At 41.0% G+C, this 20,508-nt stretch overlaps 1 protein-coding gene across 6 annotated transcripts in view; it reads right to left on the bottom strand.

Annotated features, from left to right (window-relative positions):
• Positions 1–20,508, bottom strand: part of rgs3a (regulator of G protein signaling 3a) — a 325,489-nt gene that overhangs the window by 135,541 nt on the left and 169,440 nt on the right. Inside the window, exon 1 of one of the 6 annotated variants that reach the window (XM_051689385.1) lies at positions 18,757–18,843. The exons of the other annotated variants lie outside the window; for them this stretch is intronic. Within the exon in view, the coding sequence (XP_051545345.1) occupies positions 18,757–18,759 (3 nt within the window). The 5' untranslated portion in view covers positions 18,760–18,843. Of the gene's footprint in view, positions 1–18,756; positions 18,844–20,508 lie in introns of those variants that run through there. 6 annotated transcript variants of the gene reach the window in all.

Genomic DNA, 20,508 nt, shown 5'->3' on the forward strand with positions numbered 1-20,508 from the left:
TCAATTCTGATTATATTGTTTATTTCTTCACATATGCTTGGACCCCGATGATTGCCGCTTGTGGCTATATTTTAAATATTGATTGTAAATGTAAAACCTTATGCTTATTGTTATGTTACCCTGGAATTATAAAAAAAAAAAAAATGAATTACCATAGCTGCGCGGGGTTTTGATTAAAGCTCCTGAGAAAGTGACAGTAAATTTGTCATGTTCTCCCAACTGACTGTCTTAATACACCATGCTCTCTATTTTTTTCCTCTTCCAGAAAGTCATTCAAACGTAATGGTGGATTTTTTCTTTTGGCCTTGGAGCAAATGGACAAGTGAAAATAATTTTTGCTGTGATCTCCCATTCACCACTGTGGAAGTTTACCCTGCAAATGTTTACTTCCGCATTCCAAAACCAGCAGTGTGAAATAGGTCTATTCTGTACAGTTGGTTCCCATTTTCTCAGTTCTGCATCCTGCTAATTTTCTCTTTGTTGAGAGATATTTTTGTTGTTTAATTAAAGAGCACTTGATCATCTACCTGTGTGCATTTGAGTCCCCACCTTCCCAAATCCCTGACACTTCCGTCCCCAGAAATCGACCTAACCATAATGTTTGTTGACATTAATGTCAGGTTGATTGATAAATCAATGTGACACTGAAGTTGATTGGCCGCTGTCCCAGTGGGTCAGCGCACATGTAATGAGGGAGACTGGTGGGAGATATGTGTCTTTATGGCAGAATCAGACCGGCATCAGAAACGATGGATTAAGAGCGTAACTGAACAGGCAACATTAAAGTGGACGCATGGAGAGGGGACGTGCCTTGCACACCAAAATACCACTAGATGACATGCAAACTCACTTTCAACAGAAACACGATGGAATACTGGGATGATACACACACACACACACATACACCTATCACCTGTGCAATTCATCAAAAAATTATATCTCCATCTCAATCTTTGTTTCTGAGATTAAATCAAGAATAAATTAAATGTATTTCTTATTTTTTTCTAAAGCCAATGTTTTGTAAAAGAACACTTAGCTTATGTACACCTCAGAGTCAACAGTGATTATTAAACTATAAAACCATAATGACTGAAAGTTCTCAAAGTTATCGGCTGCAAGTACACACACACACACACACACACACACACACGCACACACACAAACACACACACAAACACACAGCTGGAATTGTTGTTGAATATATGGGCACTTGTGAACTACAGTTTTTGGATCAAATGTCCACAGAGTGGTGCCAAAAGTGAGTTGTATTTTTAGTTGTAAATGATGTAATTTAGTCAACAGGAATGCATACTTTATTAACCCTATCCAGTGCCCTAGGGCAGTGGTTCCCAACCTGGGGTTTTTATTGATCTTTGAGAGCCTCAAAGCATGTGAGCTTCCACGCCCACCCTGTGAACTCTCTATTTTTGCATTTGTCATGACCTCTATCTTGGGCAATGTTTATCTTTGTGCTCTATATCACAGGTAGAGAAAGACTGAAAACGGCCTTAGTTGCTGTTGCTAACGACATCAAGCTAATGTTGGGCACTTCATTCAGGAGCGGGTTTGGTTATTAGCAATAATTAATAATTATCAAAGATAATTATTAATTATTAAAATCACTAGAACATTGATTAGAATCAATATTAGCTTAATAATCCTTAAAATCATCAATCATAAAAGATAACTATCAATTATCAAAATCAATAGAATATTAATAAGCATTAATATTGCCGGGGCACCACCCTGGAATCAGGGACTAATAACCAGACAGTATAACAGTCTCAATATAGGATTGTTCTCTTAGGAAAGTCGACGTTCGGAGAACATCGCCATTCAAAAAGAAAACAATGAAGGCTTGAATCCGAGCACTGACATCCCCTGACAGCTCTTGACACAAGTGCATGCAGAACAATACCAAAACACTTCTCTTTAAAGTATAACAAAGTTTATTGATGCAGTAAAATCAATTAATAATCAATACAATGCAGTCGATAAACTTCCGACTTCCAATTATAATCTAAACAGTAACATGATTAGATATAGTAACAAATAAGCCTATAATATATGATAGGAAGGTATGCGTGTTTGTGTGTGAATGGGTGTATGTGTGTGTGTGTAAGGAGAGAAGGAGGGCACAAAATGGAGGACGTGGCTCTTGTGCAGTGTACGTCACGCAAGGTTTCCAGCCAGAGAATGTGTCCGTGAATGTGGGCAGAGAGACTGGTCAATAGCGTCTGCCCATTTAACGCATATGTCTGCTGGTACGATAACTTAGGGACTAAGCTGGGCTCTATTGCCAAGTTATCTGCTCACCAAATGTGTGTGCGGGTATGTTTGTGAGGGATCGTGTGTGTGTGTGCGGTTAGTACAAGAGAGAGAGAACAGAGTGACAGCACCGAAGCTGGTTTTAGCGATTGTGGGATAGAAGGCAACCGTTAGTTTTATCACTCAGAGACACGGTGAACGGCTCGTAATCCGTCCACGCGGTCGTTGGTTCTTTAATGGATAAACTCAGTGTGCAGTTCTCACCCGTGATGGCGGAAATGCACAAACAGCCCAAAGTGGTTGGACGACAACACAGAAAATCTCATTCGTGGTAACAGTAATTACAATAATACCTTGAGTATTATTAGCAGCAATGAGTGGACTCAGTGGTCCGTAAACTGTACAAAGCAATAGCCTTGATACACAAGAATAACACACTATAATAATCTATCTCTGCCCAGACGTAAACATCTTACTTGAATCACTTGAGGACACGGGTAGAATGTGTGTTCATCCGTCGTTTGACTCCGACTCAGTTCCTCGAAGCTCGGGTGATGACAGGAGGCCATTTCCTCACTCTGTCAGCGGGCGGTATGGTGGCTGATTCTTGGCGGGTTTGCGGAGATATCAGCGAAGTCGACTTGGTTGAAGAAGGAAGAGAAATCTTATTCCTTCACTTCTGCAGGCAAATGGGTGAGACGCGGATTGCTCAGCAGTCTCCTTCGGATCCATTAGCGTGCTCGGTGGAACACGGAGAAATCTCAGCTCGTCCAACGAGATTGAGATTGTATGGCCAAAGTTCAGGTGTGCATGTTACTTCCTTGGGCAATGAGGCTACACCTGGGAGCAGAAGGGCTGCAACTAGATGTGGCTCATTCTGTCTCTGGAAGCAAAGCTTAGAAGGTTTTTATACTCTCGATGATGTCATGGTTGAGGGATGCGTTCTGTCGTGCATTTCATCCAAAAGGAGAGAGTTGAGAGTTCGATCCTTCAGAATTTCACACCTAAGTGTAAAGTGAGCAAGGCATGATGGGATCTGTAGTCTTTATTATTAAATTATTAAACACATTTTTTAACCTGTCTGTCTGTCTCTGTCTCTGTCTGTGTCTGTCTGTCTGATAATTATTAATTATTGCTAATAACCAAACCCGCTCCTAAACGTAGCACACTACATTTACTGGAGCCCCATATGAGGTTTTAATGAGTTAGATTCAATTAATTAATTAAAATATTAATTAATAACTAAAGAAATAATTATTAATTATTTCTAATAGTAACACTGATCTAAACAACCAGTAAAGCCCTACACCAGTGTATCTTAATTACTTGAAATACCACTAACACTACACATTTCCGTTCACACTAACTAAATGTGCCGAACCTTTACATCAAACAAACCCAGGTGTGCACCAAAAGCGCTAGTGTGAAAGCATCATTAAAATCAACAACCCTGTCAGGATACAGCCACTTTTGTCTGCTTTGGTTTGTGTTTTTGTTCTGCAATGTGTTTCTGTACCTCACCTGTTTCTTGTGTCTCCGACCCTCCCCTCGTTTACCCGTTATCTGTTGATTAGTTTCACCTGTCTCCCTCATTGGTCTGCAGGATTGTTCGCCTACTCTCTTTGTCTGCCTGGGTTTGTTGCCAGTCCGTCTCTCGTAAGCACTCTTTTTTTTGGCTTCCACTGTCAGATTTTGTCTACCAGCTGGCTTTTGGATAATGCACCCCCCCCCCCCCCATTCCCATTTTGTCTGTCTTTTGTGTTTTGTTTCCTGTTTACTAAAGCCTTCTTTTGTTTTGTTTTTCAACCATCTCAATAAGACCTTTTGTTTTCCATTACACTGCTATCTAGGCATGTATCCTATCCAGGGGGGACTGGCCATAGGAAGAACCGGGATGTGTAATTACTGTATGTAATGTGTAATGTAATTCTTCATTAAAAATTGCTTTGCCTCTGAAATGACTTTCCTTTCCCACTGACATCACCATGTTGTGTAAATTTCAACCAACAGGTGCCAGCTGTTTTTCAGGAGGAAAAACAGGTGTGGGGACAAATGGAGGACTGCAATCTTGTCCACTTTTCACTTTACGTTGGATAAAATCCTTTTTTTTTTTTTTTTTTTTTTTTTTTTTTTGTGGAATATCATGTTTCACTCAGAATATGTTATACAATGTACTGTAAGTAAAATGGGTCACAAATGATGTTTAATGTTGACTTTAAAACAAAATTTGAATGTTTTGCCTTTTAAAAACTTATCTTACAGTTAAATTTCACATACTTTGAGTATTTCTGTCTTGTATTACAAATTCTTTAAGGCTAGGGCTACATTGTTCCATTTTTTTTTTTTTTTTTTTTTTAATAAAGCCTTTTAATTATACATTTTAAATTATCTAAAAGTAGAATAAATAACCCTAACCCTAACCCTAAGCTTTGCAAGAGCTATGTTAAAGGAATAGTTCACCTGAAAATACAAATTCTGTCATCATTACTTGCCCTGAAGTTGTTCCAAACCAACATCACTTTTTTAATTCATGGAACACAAGGAAAGAGGGATGAGTGAATTCTGATTTTTACTGTCAAGCTCCAAACACATATAAAAGCACCATAAAAGTTGTCCATATCACCCATGCACTATATTTCAAGTTTTCTGAAGCCATCCAATAGCATTGTGCCAGGAACAGACCACAATTTAAATCTTAATTCACTGAAAATCTTCAACCATTCACATCTGGCATGCAAGCAACACCGTCTTTTACATAAGCGTAGCTCATCAAGTTTACCTAACACCAAGGAGGAGGCACCTGATGAGAAGAAATTGCACACAAACCTCATTGGTTCTTCTGTGTGGTATCACCACTACAAATATAAATTAGTGAAAGTGAACAAGATTTGAGAACTAGGGCAGTCTTCTGTGCCCTCCTTGCAATACCTCTGCACCGCCTAGAACCGCTACTTAAAATTAATGTGGATAACATGGCTCACATCATTTGGTCTTGGAAGAATTTGATATGTAATCAAAAGTCAGAGATTTCAGTATGAACTCATACATTTCTTATGTTGGCATCTTGGCAAATTTGAGCAGGGAGTGACATTGTTGAGATCCCTTCTGAAACTCGAGAGGAGACTTGTGAGATTACTGGGGTCTTTTTTTTTCTCAGGAGAAACACGTGAGAAGCAGGAACTTCAGCTAACAAAAATACAGTTTCCTTATTCTTTCTTTATTCTATTTACGACTAAAAACTCACTTCACTGTGAAATATTAACTGATGTCACTGGTTAATAGTTGCCAACAGTCAGCTTTTATCATACATATTTTAGTAGAATCAGGGAGCATGTCTCACTTTTAGTGTGCAGGGAAGAAAGTGGAAGTGCAATTGCCCCACCAAATAGAGCCATAAAATATTCAACTATAAAGGAAACAACATTTCTAATTTTTATGGCTCTCAGAGACAATCTCCCTGCAAATGCTACTGGCTCCCAATATATTCCTCCATTCCCAGAGAGCAAGGGAAGGACATAGAGGGAAGATTAATCAAATGCTGAAGGTCAGGAACACACAATACTTGATTAAGGTCACACAAACCATCAGGCACAAAGATGTCCGGTACAATGAAACATGCCGGCTGTAGTCTTTAACATTACTGCCGCAGGGAAGCCTAATTTTCTCAATCCCTAGTCCCTGACCTCACCAGCACCAGTCCTCCTCAAACAAACATCTAATTTGTGCTATATTAGATCTCAGAATAACCAGATGAATGACAACAATGTTCCTGAAATGCATGGTTTAAATCAGGTCAGTCTTAGCAGACATCTTTGAAATTCAGAGATGCAGGTAATCAGATAGAGATGGTTTTAGATAGTGTCATCCAGATAGTGTTTAAGTTTACATAAAAAAATAAAAAATAAAACAACTAAGAAAAAGACGTCTACAGAGAAGAATCCCAGCTGGACAGATAAGCTTTACATTATTTACTGTGCATGAGAGTGACAAAGAAACAGAGCAATGTGAGAATACAAATCAGGACGTGTCCTGAACAAGTCGAGACAAGGAAGAACTTTAAGTCAGATTGTAGATGGATTTTGTTGGTTGGGAACTGTGTTTTATTGCAAGCAATATACAGACTCTTGGAGCATGTAGATGTCATCACGCTCAATTCATAAGATGCAGGGTTTTGCACAAATGAAAATAACACATGTAGATGTGCATGGCAAAATGATATCATCAGTATTGTTCCAGTCAACAACATTTGTTTTAACAGTCATTTTGTGTGTCATTACGCATTAATAACAAATGTACATAACACAAGTAGATGTGGATGGCAAAGTAATGTTGTATTTGATTTTTTTCTAACTGTGAATATTATTTTTTACTCGGTTCTTTCGAATCGCCCCTCAGACTATAGTGCATACATGATCATACTGGTAGTCAGCTTGTCTTGCAGGTGAACTGAAATAGTTTGTCAAAGTGTCTCGAATGTGTTCTTTCTTGTTGAGCATATCAAAAACCAACTTGTCATCGCTGGGTCAGCTCGTAGAGAAATCCATTTTCTTTTTCCACTTGGCTCGCTAGAACATGCATGCTTGTCTTTGTACCATGATTATTTGGTTGTTTTGCAAACTTGTCAAGTTGTTCTTTTTCTCATCTCTGATAGGCAAAGGGCAAACCATCTGACAGGTGCTTGTGCCCCTTACTGTATTGAAGTAAAATTGATTGTCAATAAGCGCCATCTATTGTAAAGGACGTGAATGTGCTACTGTAACAGCATTCATTTGCCTCGCTTTTAATGTGAATGGGCCATTCGTCTATGATTCTTCTTGCTCTACCACATCGCCTCTAGTGTGTAAAGGCCTTCAGACTGCTTTTTAAAATGTAGGTGCATGCTCATAAAATTTTGAACTAAATTATTTTCATTGGTTGGTAGGTAATCAATATGTAATGCATAAAAAAGTAATTGTAATTTGACTATTTACATTTTTTATGTACTCTAATTACAAGTCCTTGATTTTTGTAATCTGATTACATTATCTAGTACATTACTGTTACTGCCCAACACTGGAAAGGTTTGAGGTTTAGGATATGCAGTATATAGTTTTTGATGGACCCAGGTGTACTCTCAAAGAAGCATTTTGGTTCTTAAAGTGTCATATTTTCTTGAGCAACAGAGCAGAAATGAACACCAAATCAATGCAATACACACACACATAATTGTGACATCCTGATCAATCATGCACAAATGAGCAGAATGTGTCTAAAAAAGCAATTAGAAGGAATTAGTGATGGTTAAGGGAGGTTAAGTGCTTGATGTATCCTGAAGCAATTAATGCAGTGAACCAAACACAAACGCAGGCATGCACATATATACACAGTGGGCCCTATTTTAAGAGCAATAGTGTGAAGCACAGCGCTATGCCTTAAGTCATAGGTGCAAAGTCAGTGGGCATGGCCATGAAATTTTGGTATTTTCATGCAAGTATGCGCTAAGTCTAGGCGCATGTAGGTTTGGCGAAATCACACGCGAAACACGCAAATGGGCTGGATTAAGTGCAATTTAATTCTGAGGTTTTCTCCGGTTATTATTCCACCAACTGGGGTTACACCCCTACTCTTTACGAGAAGTGCTCTGGGATTTTTAATGACTACAGAAAGTCGGTTTCACGTCTCATCCAACAGACGGTGCCTTTTTACAGTACAGTGTCCCCATCACTATACTGGGGCATTAGGACCCACACAGACCACAGGGTGAGCACCCCCTACTGGTCTCACTAACACCTCTTCCAGCGGCAACCTTAGTTTTCCTCAGGAGATCTCCCATCCAGGCACTGATCAGGCACAACCCTGCTTAGTTTCAGTGGTTAACCAGGCAAGAGCTGCAGGGTGATATGGCTGCTGGCACGCACATACTGGCTTTGCGCTAACATAATAATAATTACTGAAAAATAAACCATGACCTATAGATAGTTTAACAAAAATTTTATAGATGTTTTTTCAATGCAGTTTTTTTTTCCATGTAAGACTAATATAAAACTCTGATTGTCAGGGACATAATTTGATGTTCAACTATATTTTCGGAGTTTGGACATAAACTTTATTACCACCTGCTGGTGGAATATCCAAACTGCGAATGCAGGAACTGAGTTCAAACTTTGCATCTTAGCGCAATGACCTTCTCAGGAAAATAGCAAATTGTGCTTTGCGCCACTTCATTAACATACAATATAACCACAGTTTGCACGCATACACCCACAATAGTGCAAACACTCCCACCCACACCCACTTGTGCATTGCTCTGGCACAAAAATTGCAATTAGAATTAGCGTTCTCACAAACATTGGATAAGGCATTGCACACGGTCATTGCACATAGCGCTGCACTTTGTATGCTCAAGAAAATAGAGCCCAGTGTGTGCTTCAGAGCTGATTTGTGGGACTAAAACACACTTAAATTGTCCAAATACAAGTTCCCTTTCGAAAGGAACTCGAGCTGCATAATCAAATTGAGACATGCCCTGAGTGTCATGTGGTCTGAAGTCCTTGTACAATCACGCCAATTTATTGGCTGGTAGTGCTTAAGCGACGCTCCTAGGGAGCTACATCACGGACTCCATAAAAGCGCTCGCTTTGGCACCATCGAGTCAGATTTTCTGTTCTTCATTGCATCTCGTCTGGTCCGTGTTGTACCAATGACTCGCGTTGAAGCGAGGATCATTATTATTTTCCCTTTTGAGTGGTAACACAGGATGGAATTTAAGAAGTGACCCACGTTGTTTTATACAGCATAATTTCAGAGCAATTTTAATGTGTTTTTTTCCAAACAGTACAAGGGTCCAACGGGGACAGCGATGTTGCTCGAGGCTCGCAATTTCTCACCATGAGGCATTATCCCCGCATGTTCCAGTTCCATAGCCTCCAATTTGAAGTTTTGTGTGCTGGGGTAGTTTGTTTTTTCGGCTTTGTGTCTGAGAAGATTGGAGTGCAAACAGACATCGGATTCTTCCTCATGCTTGTCTCCCTCCCCTTTAGCAAAAGAGCGAGTCTCGTCGGACATACTCTGAGGTCTAGCTCGGTGGCCATTTTCTAACGAACAATCATGCGAAAGGGTTGCCATGCGCGTCTTGAGCCGTCGCTATTAAAAATGCTGTATAGAGAATTTGTATGAAGTAAGGAAAAAATCAAACCTCAAAAGAGAGGGGAAGCTCGCACACAATGTGTAGAAAAAGTATTAACATTTTTAGTTTATTGAGAGGCCAAAAAGTGCAAAAAGTGTTCAGTGCAAAGACAAAACATTTTCGATTTACATCGTCATCAGTGTCCCGTTAACAATAGCACACCTGATTCCATTTATAAAGAGGGAGTATTTACCATATTTGTCCTAATAGAATTGACTTAAAAATATACAAATGTTTGCTAAATGTTATAGACATATATTGCCTCTTTATATGGTATACTGGCATTCACATATATTACTAAAGTAACAAAGACAAGTTATCAAGAATCTACGTATATATATATCAGGAGATTGAGAAGGACACAAATTACATAAAAATTACATAAACAAAAATGACCCGTTATATTATTATATCACAACCAATAATATTAATTATTCAAAGAAGAATTGTTGTAAGGAATTATATTTTGTGTCAAATATACATTATACTTAGAGAAATGTCAATTGTGTCAATTATGTCAACACAAATGCTGATCATGCATAATTCAAAAACATGAGCATGGTACAACAATCACCTGATATTCAAAAATGTCTACACGTATTTTGAAAAGTAAACTGTATACTTCAATTCCACTGAGCTATTTAAACCTTTATCACATGCATCATGCAAAAAGGCATCAATCTCTTTTTTGGAAAGCGAAGTTGGATTTAAGTCCAATTTCATGTAACAGATATCATTTGAAAGTTGTGATTTAATCTCAGAGATATAGTAATTTTTATCCATTAGAACTAAACCCCCACCCTTATCAGCAGGTTTCCATATTACATCGTGAACGAGGTGGCTGTAATAAGACAAAATTCCCCAACAGAGCGATGGTGAACCAACACGCGAGCGCTTCGTTTGTGTCATTATTCTTTCAGGATGCTATCAGATGCAAGGTATTTTAATTGTTATTTTTTTTTTTTTTTTTTTTTGTCTTTCACCCATTTGTGGACCACACAGGCGTTCTGGCGAGACAAGAGACACGCACTGCTTTCTCTGCTCGATTTTTTTGGTGCCGGCATGGATGTTGTTCTTTTCAGTCAGCTGTTGGATCTACACACGATGGTTTTGCAGTCTAACCAAGCGCACTGCGTTAAGGAATACTTTGAGCTAATATCGACTCCGTTTGGAATTTCCCTCATGTTTCCCCTCGCGGCCTGTGCTGGGGAATGAGTTGGTCAAGACGATGCTTTTGTTCGCGAGGCTGTTTCGCGCTCTCTGGGTACTAAGCATTGTTCCTAGTTTGGGCTATTTGCCAAAGGTCGTTTCTACATAAATTAGCTCGCAGACTATTAATTTTCAGACTTTATATCCTCCCCCATTTGAGTCGGAGGAGCATGTAAGATTGCATATGCTTTGCCCAGTTCGGCCGCTGCGAGTTTATGTTGACCGTACTAGCCAGTGGCTTAAGTCAGAGCAGTTGTTTGTGTGCTTTGGTGTCCAAGCAAAGACTGTCTCATTGGCTTACTGATGCAATTTCAAGTACTTACGAAGCACGTGGTTTACCTTCTCCTTTGGGATTTCGAGCTCACTCTATGAGGAACATGGCATTCTCATGGACTTTGGCTAGAGGTGCATCCTTGGAGGACATTTGTATGGTGGCAGGGTGGTCCTGTCTGCATTAATTTGTTAGATTTTATAATCTGGATGAGGGTTTGATTCCTGCTTCCCAGGTTCTCTCTGTTGGAACAGGAGTAAACTCATAATTTTCTCTGTTTTATACAGATGCTTTAGCTTGCTTGCGCGCCGCTATATGCTTGCCACATAGGCATAGACAATTGGCAGCTACTGTTCGCATGGCGTGAATGTATATCATTCCCAATGCAATTACGCAGCTCGAGTTCCTACGAAAGGGAAAGTCTTGGTTACATGAAACATAACCCTGGCTCCCTGAGTGGGAACGAGACGCTGCATAAGCTGGCCATACTCTCTAGCAGCTGCATAGGCTTGTTGGCGCTTTTAGAGCATGTGATGTAGCTCCCTAAGGGTGTTGCTTAAGCGCCCCCAGCCAATACATTGCTGTGACTGTAACAGGTCTTCAGACCATGTGACACTCAGGGCATGCGATTACGCAGCGTCTCGTTCCCACTCAGGGAACCAGGGTTACGTTTCACATATAACCGAGACGTTTGTTAAAATATGGCTTTTCATTCTTAGAAATATACTAACTTTTTAAAAATGACAAATACAGAACCATAATGCTTGATGAAGGTTAATCATATAAATTCTCTCATAACAGTTGTTATCATCCATAACTGGCACTTTTCCAAGCTCCTACCTGTATGTGGCAGGTAGCTGGAGGGGAGGGGTTGAAAAATAAGAGGGCTTGGTGATGTCAGTTGAAAAGGAAAGTTGTTTCAGAGTTATAATGAGCAAGTTATTACATTCTTATAAAAGATTACAAAGAAAAAACTTTTATTTTTCTTTGGAATAATGTGCACTCATGAATCATTCAGAAAAAGACCAGGAACATGCATTAAAGGTGCTGTAAGCAATTTTAGACCTTCTAATTCCATGAGACTGAGCCGTTAAATTAGCCACGCCCCCCTCTTTCCTAAACTCCACACTCCAAAGATACCAAATGAGCTTTATTAAGAGCAGAACTGGTTGTTAAAAAAACAAAAGAAGCAAAACAGCACCCTCAACTGACAACTGTTATGAACAACATGGCATAAAAATGGCAAAAAGCCTAAATAATTAGCTGTAACTACAATAGTATAAGAACGTGCAAAATGATTGACAGGCAGAAAGCATTAGTGACTGCGCCCGTGGACATTTTTGTTTGTTGTTTAAAGAGTCTAGAGCTGTCACAGAGATCGGTGAGATATCTCACAAAACTTTTTTCATTAATATCTTTCAGGGAGTAGGAACCTTTCCATGAAAAATTGCTTATAGCACCTTTAAGAAAGCAAATTTCATTAAGTTTTAATTTGATTTTGACTTTTAATATCATCTTGATAAACCATTTATTTCTATATATAGGCCGCAAAAAGGTTTCCAGTATGCCAGTATGTGAATTGGGGAAAATAATATTTGCTACAGAATTTAGGCAAATACTTCTCACAGGTAACTAAAAAGAGCCTCATTTGATTGTGAAAGAAAACACATAACTTAAAGGGAAGGTTCACCCAAAAATGAAAATTCTCTCATCATTTACTCACTTTCATGCCATCCAAGATGTGTATGACTTTGAACACAAACAAATATTTTAAGAAGAATTTCTCAGCTCTTTTGGTCCATACAATGTAAGTGAATGGATGCAAAATTGGCAGATGCTATTTGCACCCTTGTGCAAATAATGATGTATGCTATTTACATCCAGTGCAAATAGTGGTAAATATTATTTGCACAATACTAAATACTAACATACAGTATTGGCATCACTGCAGTGTGTTTATTGTGTTTATTTAGAGTCCCACAGACAAACTACATTAACCCCTACCCCTAAACCTAAGCTTAACCTTACCTTAGAAAAAATAACCTTGGTTTTACGACAGTAAGTGCCTTGAGTGTAGTGTCAGAAAAAGTGCTATATAAATGTAACATTCATTCATTCAGTAAACATGGTTTCACACTGGAACGAGTGCGATCGACAAACCTCGCCTCCGGATCAAACCCTTCTCTGCACTCACTGACATTCACCATGACCAAATCACTGTGATGAAATCAACATTTATATTAATTTGAATCTATTATTTTTAGGAGTATTAAAGGAGATATTAAGAGTGGAAACAGGAAATCGGATGGGGAAAAGAGTGGGACAAAATGCAGATTTGAACCATGGTCGCAAGGACAACACTACACAATCACACACTGTCTTTACTCCTGTAACATTTGGCAGAGCAGGAACAGAGCAAGACGAAGATGATGGTGAAGTGCTGAACCCAAGTGCAGTTTTATTTCCAAGATCAACAAACATGAAATCCAAAGTAAAACAAAAACAGAAATCAACCAGAGACTAGACTAGACTGACTTGACTTGACTACATTATACAAACACAATACTTGACCATGGACAATGGCAAACATGAGGCTTAAATACATCGACATGGGCAAACAAGATAACAAGACAACCAATAACAAACTAGGACTGATAAAAAGACAACCAATGACAGGACAGAACTGATAACAAGATAAAAAAACTCATAAACATTAACCAATGAAAAGACAGGACTAATAAACATGGTGAAACAAGAGGGCCACATGACAAGACCAGGAAATCACATGACATAGAGAGGAACAGAAAACATGGCAACTAAACTATTGGAAAAACATGGAAAAAAACATAGCCCCCCCCCCCCCCCCAAGGAGTGACTTCTGGAGCTCCTAAACACAAATAACACCGAAAAAAATATACTTCATGGGACAAGCAGGCTCAGGGGGCGGAGACTCAGGGGGCGGAGCCGCATGAGGCGGAGCCGCAGGAGGATCTGAGGGAGGAGTCACCGTGGTCAGGGGCGCTGGCCGTGAAAAATGGCTTCCGTGGCTGTGTGCACGGGCAGTGACAGGGGAACAACCTCCGTGGTCGTGAACACGGGCAGTGACAGGGGAATGAACTCCGTGGTCGTGAACATGGGAAGTGACTGGGGAACGGCCTCTGTGGTCGTGAACACTGCTGTGGCAGGCTCTGAGGGCGGAGCCACGGGCAGGCTCTGAGGGTGGAGCCGCGGGCAGGCTCGAGGGGCGGAGCCGCGGGCAGGCTCAATGAAACAGATCCCCCAGGACCACCAAGGCTGGGGAGAAAGTGGTCTCCATTGAAGGGAGCTCGGAGACCACTGGAACCATAGTCCCCCCCCCCGAAAATTTCTCTAGGGCTGGAGCAGGCATGAAAACTAGTTCTGGGATGAACACTGTTTCAAACACTGGCTCTGGGATGGATGAGGCTTGCAACGCTGGCTCTGGCTCGTTGGCCATGGCAGGCGTGGCTGTTGGCTCGTTGACCGTGAAAGGCGTGGCCGCTGGCTCGTTGATCGTGGAAGGCTTGGCCGCTGGCTCGTTGACCGTGGAAAGCGTGGCCACTGGCTCGTTGATCGTGGAAGGCTTGGCCACTGGCTCGTTGACCGTGGAAGGCGTGGCCTCTGGCTCGTTGACCGTGGAAGGCATGACGGGGAACTCAGGCTTGGCGGCCATGACGGGGAACTCAGGCTTGGCGGCCATGACGGGGAACTCAGGCTTGGCGGCCATGACGGGGAACTCAGGCTTGGCGGCCATGACGGGGAACTCAGGCTTGGCGGCCATGACGGGGAACTCAGGCTTGGCGGCCATGACGGGGAACTCAGGCTTGGCGGCCATGACGGGGAACTCAGGCTTGGCGGCCATGACGGGGAACTCAGGCTTGGCGGCCATGACGGGGAACTCAGGCTTGTTGGCTACAGAAGGAGAGTTGGCATCCTCATCCGCCACTCCCACAGTAAATGGTGAATCACTAAGACACAGGGTAAACTCAATGTACTGTTCCAGAGTCGATTCTATTATACCTGCAGGCATCTGGGAATAGATGGGATCATTCAGTCCCGCATGGAAGAACAGCTTGAGGGTGATCTCTTCCAGATCCACCCGATTGCATAGTCCACAGAACTCCCCCACAAATTCCTCAATGGAACGTTTCCCTTGGTGCAAATGCAAAAGCTGAACTGCTGGGTTCATATTAGTGGGTCAAGTATTCTGTAACGTTTGGCAGAGCAGGAGCAGAGCAGGATGAAGATGATGGTGAAATGCTGAACCCAAGTGCAGTTTTATTTCCAAGATCAACAAACGTGAAATCCAAAGTAAAACAAAAACAGAAATCAGCCAGAGACTTGACTTGACTACATTACGCAAACACAATACTTGACCCTGGACAATGGCAAACATGAGGCTTAAATACATCGACATGGGCAAACAAGATAACAAGACAACCAATAACAAACCAGGACTGATAAAAAGACAATCAATGACAGGACAGAACTGATAACAAGATTTAAAAAAAATCATAAACATTAACAAATGAAAAGATGGGACTAATAAACATGGTGAAACAAGAGGGCCACATGACAAGACCAGGAAATCACAGGACATAGACAGGAACAGAAAACATGGCAACTAAACTATTAAAATAAAAGACATCATCAAAACATGGACAAAAACAGACATAAACGTGACAACTCCCCACACCACAGCAGCGACATCTCTTAGTTAGTTTGTCATATATTTATGTGGTTTCACCAGGCTATTAGGGTGCAAATAGCTGCCCTGTGTGGCAGATGCTATTTACACCGGGGTGCAAATAGACACTCAATACAAAATTCTGAAGCTCCAAAATCCACATTAAGGCACATAAAAGTATTCCAGATGACCCTGGTGGTTAAATCCATATATTCAGAAGAAATATGATAGCTGTAGGTGAGAAACAGATCAATATTCACATTCTCCTTCTTCTGTTTTTGGTGATTCACATTCTTTGTGCATATCACCCACTACTGGGCAGGGGGGAGAATTTAAGACAAAAAATGACTTAAGTATTGATCTGTTTCTCACCCACACCTATCATATCATGTCTGAAGCATGGATTTAACCACTGGAGTCACATGGATTACTTTTATGCTCCCTTTATGTGGATTTGGTGCTTCACTTTTTCGGCACCCATTCTTGCAAGATAAGTTCAATCGACAGCATTTGTGGCAAAAAGTTGATGACCAATAAAAGAATTATTTACACATCCCTCCTTTTCTTTAAAAAAAAGAAGCAAAAATAGAGGTTACAGTGAGGCACTTACAATGGAAGTGAATGGGGCCAGTTTTTGGAGGGTTTAAAAGCAGAAATGTGAAGCTTATAATTTTATAAAAATAAAAAATAGTTAAAACTCGTATTATTTGAGCTGTAAAGTTGTATAAATTGTGATTTTTAGTCATTTTAGGATTTGTTGACATTACATCATCATGGCAACGACGTTGGAAAAGTGGCAGTAACTTTACTCAGAAAAGGTTAGTATGTGATTTTATCACACTAAATTTAAGTTTACATGCATATTGTTTATGTCTTGTGGCTATACTTTTGAAAAAGTGAGAATTTTAACATAAAAAATTGGCCCCTATTCACTTCCATTGTAAGTGCCTCACTGTAACCCAGATTTTTGCTTTTTTTAAAGAAAAGGAGGGGCGAGTCAACATATATTTTTGTGGTAATCAATATTATGCTACAAATGCTGTCGATTGAGCTTACAGTAAGTTGTATTGAGCTGTGAATATTCCTTTAAGTGTTGGTGTATTGGGACATCTTTAGTTGTTGTGTCGTGCCTCGCTGCTTTTTCTTGCATTGAAAGTGTTGCATTTGTAAAAAGGTGCTTCACGTTGAAAGCGGTTCAACATTTTAAAATACGCCTCAAGACCCGCACGTTCACTATTGTGTTGCGGGTACAATAACGCATCTTATGTGAACAGCCACATGGTTAAAGGAGATTTTGGGAAGTATTTGGTGTGATGACTTCATGACTTTAACATTAATATCGATCAAATATATATATATTTTCTTTCAGTGTTCACTTGATCCTAGTGGCCCTGCACTGACTGATGATGATTTCTCCTTCAATCTGTATGACCTTGTTACCTTTTTAATTACTGTATATGTTGTTTAGTCTTTTACTTAATCATGATCCAGTTCCCCTTTTCTTGTCATGCTCCAATTAAAAAAAGGAAAAAAATAAAATAAAAAATAATGTTTTATTTATTAATAATAATAATAATAATAATAATAATAATAATATAAAAAAGTAATAACGTATGGGATATTTACAGCTAGTTACTGTAAGATGTACATTTTTACAGTAATATACATCAGCAACCAATTACAGTAATCAGTAAATTACTGTACACAACAACTGCAGTAGCCTACCATTATCAGGCTTTTACAGTAACTAGCTGGCAACAGTGTTGCCAGTATGTTACTGTAGAAAAACCACAGTAAGGTCTAACAGTGTAAGAACAAGCCAGGTCATTGAATCTGTCCAGTCTGCCCATCTTTCATCACTACCAACTGGGAGAAAAATAATTAGAAATAATTAAGACAAGGTCCCATTCAAAGGGAACACTAAACACCATAATGATGACTTCAAACGAAACACAATTTTCCCAAAATGTGTGATTATTGTAGTTAAATAAATACATTTTATTAAATAAATAAATAAAAATAATCTACCTTAACTTTAAGTCTTCAATTTTCAAATAATCTTCAATAGTTAAGTCTGTTTTTTAAGGTAACTGCCATAATTAGGAACTATTAGACACGCCCAATGACATTGTAGATTTTGCCACATCTAGCTGAAACTTTTAATTTCCGCGCCACCCTTTGGGGCCATTCACACAAATGCGTTTTTCGCCCATCCATATGTCCTGTTTTATTTTATTATTTTCCTATGTAAGTATGCACAAGAATACCATCTTTGATGTGTCAGGTTGTCTCGTTGTTTTTGGCATCTCATTAAGCCAGTTTAAAAAGAACTTAAATTGTTAAAAACCCTTGTCAAGACATCTGCTATCTGCTGTATTTGTGATGCCGAGTCAAACTTTGGTGTGTCTAGCTTTACTGTGAATGTTTGGAACATTTGAGTGTGAACAGCCTTTCTCTTTCTTTGATCCAGCGTATTTAAATGATGACACAGCTAGGCACATGGAACCTTCAGAAATAAAGCATTATGGGGGCTGTTTTCATTAGAAAATTAAATACATTGTACCGTAAAAATATCATATTTTAAAGGGGAATTATTTTGTTTAATTGGCCCACAGGGAAAAGCCCCGCCTCTCACAATGATGGCCAATCAGACACTGTCCCCGCCCCCATTACATACACTCGTTTATAATGGGGGTGACATTTTTTTTTTGCTGATGGACAAAGACAGTGATGGAAAGTGCAAAGTCTTGTGGGCTACAGCAAATCTGTAGCCGGTCAGCTCTAGGGATAAAAAATTTTAACCTGTCAGTAAACGGAAGAGGAAAGCAATTTCACTATTAGTGGAACTAATTTTTTCATTCACATTACAAGCAGTTGATAAGGCAAAGGTTGATCCTACAGTGTCTTTACACTGCCGCTCAGTCCTGTTAAACATTGCACGTCTTGACTGCAGTCAAAACTAGAGCATATGATAAATAGTTTTCCACATTTATGTATTATTTTCAAAAGTCTGTATAAACACACTATGTGCCACATTGATGAAACTTCTATGTGGAGTTACACAGTATGCCACTACACAAAAGCAGTAAACACTCTCTCTCTCTGTGTAATATAAGCTGCCCATTAGCACACACTCACCATCAGGATGAAGACACTGCAGAGAGACGAGAATCAAACTCTGATCCACCCTAGTCACGTGTGTGTGTGTGTGTGTGTGTGTGTGTGTTTTGTCAGTCTGGGTGAGAGAGCATTATGAATTGCATCTGTGCCGCTAGATTGCAAGAACTGAAAGAAAGACAGAGAGTGAGAGAGAGAGAGAGAGAGAGAGAGATGGGCAACTCCCTCTTCACATAAACACATCATAACTGGAAGAGGATGAGAGAGAGAGAGAGAGAGAGAGAGACATTACAGCCGGTGTGTGTGTTCACAAACATGGCATTAAGTGCTGATCATCCACCACAGCCTTACTGAAGACATCACGGTGCTCAGCTGGGCTTCTATGTCCCACTGAATCCACAATCATTAATGTCTATCACACACACCACTATGCACTCTGCTCTGTTTGCACTGCTAAAAATGTCTTGAAAAAGCACACTCACAAATGGTAAATAAACGAACTCACCAATACACTAACACACACACACACACACACACACACACAGCACGCGTTGTGGTAGAGAAGATGATGGAGAGGTGATGGATCTATTTGCAGGCTTTAATGGAGAAGATGAAGATATATAATAACTTGGAGTACCATAAACTAAATAAACAATCCATCACAACTATTACATAGATGAGAACTGACAAAGAACAAAACTGAAAGGGACTAAATGAGGGAACTGAAGACAGGTGAGGGTAATCAGGAACAGATGGAGGTGATAAGGGCAGTGCACTATGGGAAATGAAGTCCAGGGGGAACTTCAAAATAAGAGTCCATAGAAACAGGAGGGAGACAGTACATGACATTACTTACCTAACCACCCCCCCCCACCCCCAACAAGGCGACTCCTGGCGCCTAAAGATGGAGAGGGGCAGGAGGAAACAGGAGGTGACCAAAGGATAGGGGTGGAGTCAGGAGGTTTGGGGGGTGGCCTCAGGGCTGGGATAGAGACAGGAGGCCTGGGGGGCGGCCTCAGGGCAGGATCAGGAGGCCTGGGAGACTGAGTCATGAGAGGCGGAGCCAAGGAAGGTGGAGCCATGGAAAGCTTGAGGGACAGAGCCAAGGGAGGTGGAGTCAAGGGAGGCAGAGCCATGGAAGGCGGAGCCAGGGAAGGTGGAGCCATAAGAGGATTGAGGGACGGAACTGGGAACCTAGTGCCCAGACCGTAGCTGAAGGCTCGAAAAGACCAGGGCGGTGCTGGAGGATCAGCGGACAGAGGCGGAGCCGGTGGGGCTGAGGACCAAGGCGGAGCCGGAGGGAAGGAGGTCCCTGGTAGAGCCGAAGGCGGAGCCAGGTGATCGACTGACCAAGGCAGAGCTGGAGGGACGAAGGACCCCGGTGACGCCGATGGCCTATGGTGGAGACGAGGGGACGTAGGACCAAGGAGATGAAGAGGGATCGGGGGGCCAAGGTGGAGTCCAGGGTTCGGAGGGTGAAGGCGGAGTCGGAGGGTAGGCAGATCCCCTTGTCTCTGAAGTCACCGGGGCTGATGGTTGAACTGGTGACTTGAGGTGAACCGGCTGATCAGAGGAGGGAGGAGGAGCCAAGGAAGGTGTCAAGGGAGGAGCCGTGGAAGGCATCGAGGGGCTGAAGGGAGCCTGCAGGGGTGGGGCTGAGGGATTGGATGGCCTTGGCAGAGGAGGAGGGAGTGGGAGGATGGGCAGGAACAGCAGAGACGAGGAGACTAGGAGACTGGATGGGATCCGTGGTGACTGGAGACTTATGGGACA

The sequence above is a fragment of the Myxocyprinus asiaticus genome, chromosome 4, assembly GCF_019703515.2.
Source record: "Myxocyprinus asiaticus isolate MX2 ecotype Aquarium Trade chromosome 4, UBuf_Myxa_2, whole genome shotgun sequence".
NCBI lineage: Eukaryota > Metazoa > Chordata > Actinopteri > Cypriniformes > Catostomidae > Myxocyprinus > Myxocyprinus asiaticus.